This window comes from Lineus longissimus, chromosome 18 (genome assembly GCF_910592395.1).
Source record: "Lineus longissimus chromosome 18, tnLinLong1.2, whole genome shotgun sequence".
Taxonomy (NCBI): Eukaryota; Metazoa; Nemertea; class Pilidiophora; order Heteronemertea; family Lineidae; genus Lineus; species Lineus longissimus.
The window spans coordinates 8,105,458-8,108,640 of NC_088325.1; the positions used below are offsets into that span (position 1 = coordinate 8,105,458).

At 42.6% G+C, this 3,183-nt stretch overlaps 1 protein-coding gene across 1 annotated transcript; it reads left to right on the forward strand.

Annotated features, from left to right (window-relative positions):
• LOC135502208 (uncharacterized) lies at positions 1-855 on the forward strand. Its single transcript, XM_064794864.1, has one exon. It carries the CDS (start codon positions 1-3, stop codon positions 853-855), a length of 855 nt encoding a protein of 284 aa, XP_064650934.1.
• The last annotated feature ends 2,328 nt before the right edge of the window (positions 856-3,183 follow it).

A 3,183-nucleotide genomic window follows, 5' to 3' on the forward strand; every position in this document is an offset into this window, starting at 1 on the left:
ATGATCCAGTTGCTGACGGAGTCGAAAACTTGGTACATTGATGGTACATTCAAGGTCGTCAAGGAGCCCTTCACTCAACTGCTCAGCGTCCATGCTTTCGTTCGACAAGGTGACGACATGAAACAAGTCCCGCTTATGTTCGTCTTGATGTCAGGAAAACGAAAGGACTACCGAAAAGTGTTGAAGTCAATCAAGCGCCTGACACCAGATCATTCCCTCAAGAAAATCGTCATTGACTTCGAGAGTGCGATGTGGAGAGCCATACCAACAGTGCTACCCGAGGTCAAGATACGAGGTTGTTCGTTCCACTGGGCCCAATGCATCTGGCGCAAGATTCAAGAGATCGGTCTGGCACCCGCATACCTCCACGATGACGTCACGCACCAACTCTGCAAAGAACTACTCGCTTTGCCTTACCTCCCCCACGAACACATTCGCCCACTCTTTGAAAAGCTGGCAAAACGTGCAACAACAGAAACCCTGGCGACGCTCGTGGACTACATTCGTAGAAACTGGATTGAGACGACACAATGGACCCCTAAAACGTGGAGCGTCTTCAACCAACCCTTTCGCACTAACAACGACTGCGAGGGTTGGCACGGTGCCCTGAATCGACACGCACGTCGGGGAAATATCACGTTCTACGTCTTGGTGAAGCTTCTCCACGAACAAGCAAGTCTCGTCGGGATCCAAGTCCGTCTTGTGCGTGCCGCCAAACTGAAACGTAGGCAACGAGCCCAATACCGCCAAATCGAGGGAAAACTCGTCGCAGTTTGGGAGGATTACATCAAAGGAAAGAAGAACGCCCGACAGCTGCTCCGTACGTGTTCACATCTCGTTGCCCCAAGTACGTAAAACGGTCAAATGGAATGTGCTTAGAACTTTTTCATGCGCTTGCTCTAGACTCTGTCGTCTAAGTCATGGAATGATGGTTACATTTTGGTAATAAAAACATATTGTTTTAAGATAACAAGTGCATATGAACAAGTGTGATATGGTTTTATTCTCTGGCTGTATTTTATATGTTTTGATTTGATTTGGTGAACTGTAACAGTGACGACTGTATGTAAATGTTATCATTACCGGTATAATTGATAATAAACTACTAAGTATGAGTTAAAACGAAACAGGTATTCCGTATTGATTTGTCTTCAATTTGACTATGAATGATGATGCAATTCATGACTGCATGCCGACTAACCGGCGGTTCATATAGATCCTAAAGTCTTCTCATTTCTTTCTCATTTAGAAGTATGGATATACGACGGTTGATCGGCATGCATGACTGTGGCCCAGACAAATTAAAAGCCCCTCGATCTACTAAGTACTTCTGAATAAACATTGCCAAGCATGCAAACAGTACTAAGAATGAATAAAGACTACAAATTCTTGAGGTCTAGATCACAGGATCGAAGTTCCCACCCCTAAAAATACTTATCCCTAAACCGCCTCAACTATACACTCAACTATACCCGCCCACTTCACACGATACCCTACACTCCGCCGCTATAGGTGCCCATTTGACCCAGGGCCGTTTTGACCCGGGGCCGTTTTGACTCGGGGCCGTTTTGACTCTATTAAAGCGGGGCCGTTTTGACCAGGGGCCGTTCTGACTGGTAAGCTCTAGACCAACAATATGGTAAAAATCTACTTTTTCTCGAATAATCTCTCAAAAATCAAACATATCCATAGTTTGATTGTTACCATGGCAACGGTGCACGATTTATTTTCGCTCTACCGGTTACCCTGGTAACCCACATATAGACCTAACAAAATGTCATAACAGTTATCCCTCTATCTTTTTCAGCTTTGTTACATTGGCTCTTTGAAAAGTATTGGTGTTGTTTTGCATTTCAATAATAATTCATTCTGTTGTCCACTCTGTGAAATGATAAAGCCGTTGGGTAAAACGAAAAGCAAAAACAATGTCATTCTTCCAGAAATAAGCATCATGTTTTGTCTCTAGAGTGAAAATTGCCCAGTAAACGAATACTGGGGTCAGATTTGGTGTAGCTAGGATGTAAATGTGGTCAAAAGCCACTTTTTCTAAAATAAACAACCTTATTTCATAATTTTCACTGTTTTGATACATATTATAACGGTTGCCATGGTAACCAGGTAATGTTTTTCCAATATTTGCTGATGGATTCTGAAAGGTCAATCAAAGGCCTAAACAATATTCCATTACAGTACCCCTGTAAAGTTTACAGGGTTGATGCACTGGCTCTTTGAAAGAAATTGATGTGATTCTGTGCAAAATGCTCTGAATAATAATGGTGCATGAGAGGGTTAAAACAATAGGGGTATTGTGGACTTACTGGGTTTTGCACCTGAACCCCTCAAATAGGCCTAGCTGAGTAGAGCATGTCTGCACTTAAAGCAGTGGCCATTATACAGACAATGGTGACGCAATTTAATGATTACGCTAATGAATGACTGTGTGTGTGTGATAACATGCTCGATACATTCAAACCGGGGACACGAGGACAACTTTGAGGTACACGTATAGCCTAGCTGAGTAAAGGATGTTGGAAGCTAGAGGAGTGGCCTTTCTAAAGCGGACTGTTTAATGCAACTGAAGCTTTAGAAAGGCCACTCATCTAGCTTCCAACATCCTTTACTCAGCTAGGCTACGTGTACCTCAAAGTTGTCCTCGTGTCCCCGGTTTGAATGTATCGAGCATGTTATCACACACGCTGTCATTCATTAGTCCTCAATCCTGGGACTTGATAAAGTGTCATCATTAATTGCGTCACCATTGTCTGATAAAAAGAGGAAATTACACTGTTAACCCGTTGACATGTAGTGGCCTTTCTTTATGCTTAAGGTCCATTATACAAACTTACCGTATCCCCAATCCAAAGGACAATACTTCCACAAATAGTCTGGTAAAACATACATCACATGCTACAATATAAGATGTTATATGATTGGCTCACTAAGGCAAAGGAGGCGGCGCCTGCAAGCACGTGGCTCAGGAAAAACATATTTATGGTACCCCCAATCCAGCAAAGGACAATACTTCCACATAATAGTCTGGTAAAACATACATCACATGCTACAATATAAGATGTTATATGATTGGCTCACTAAGGCAAAGGAGGCGGCGCCTGCAAGCACGTGGCTCAGGAAAAACATATTTATGGTACAATAAATTAATCAAAATTAATCAAAGAATGATCT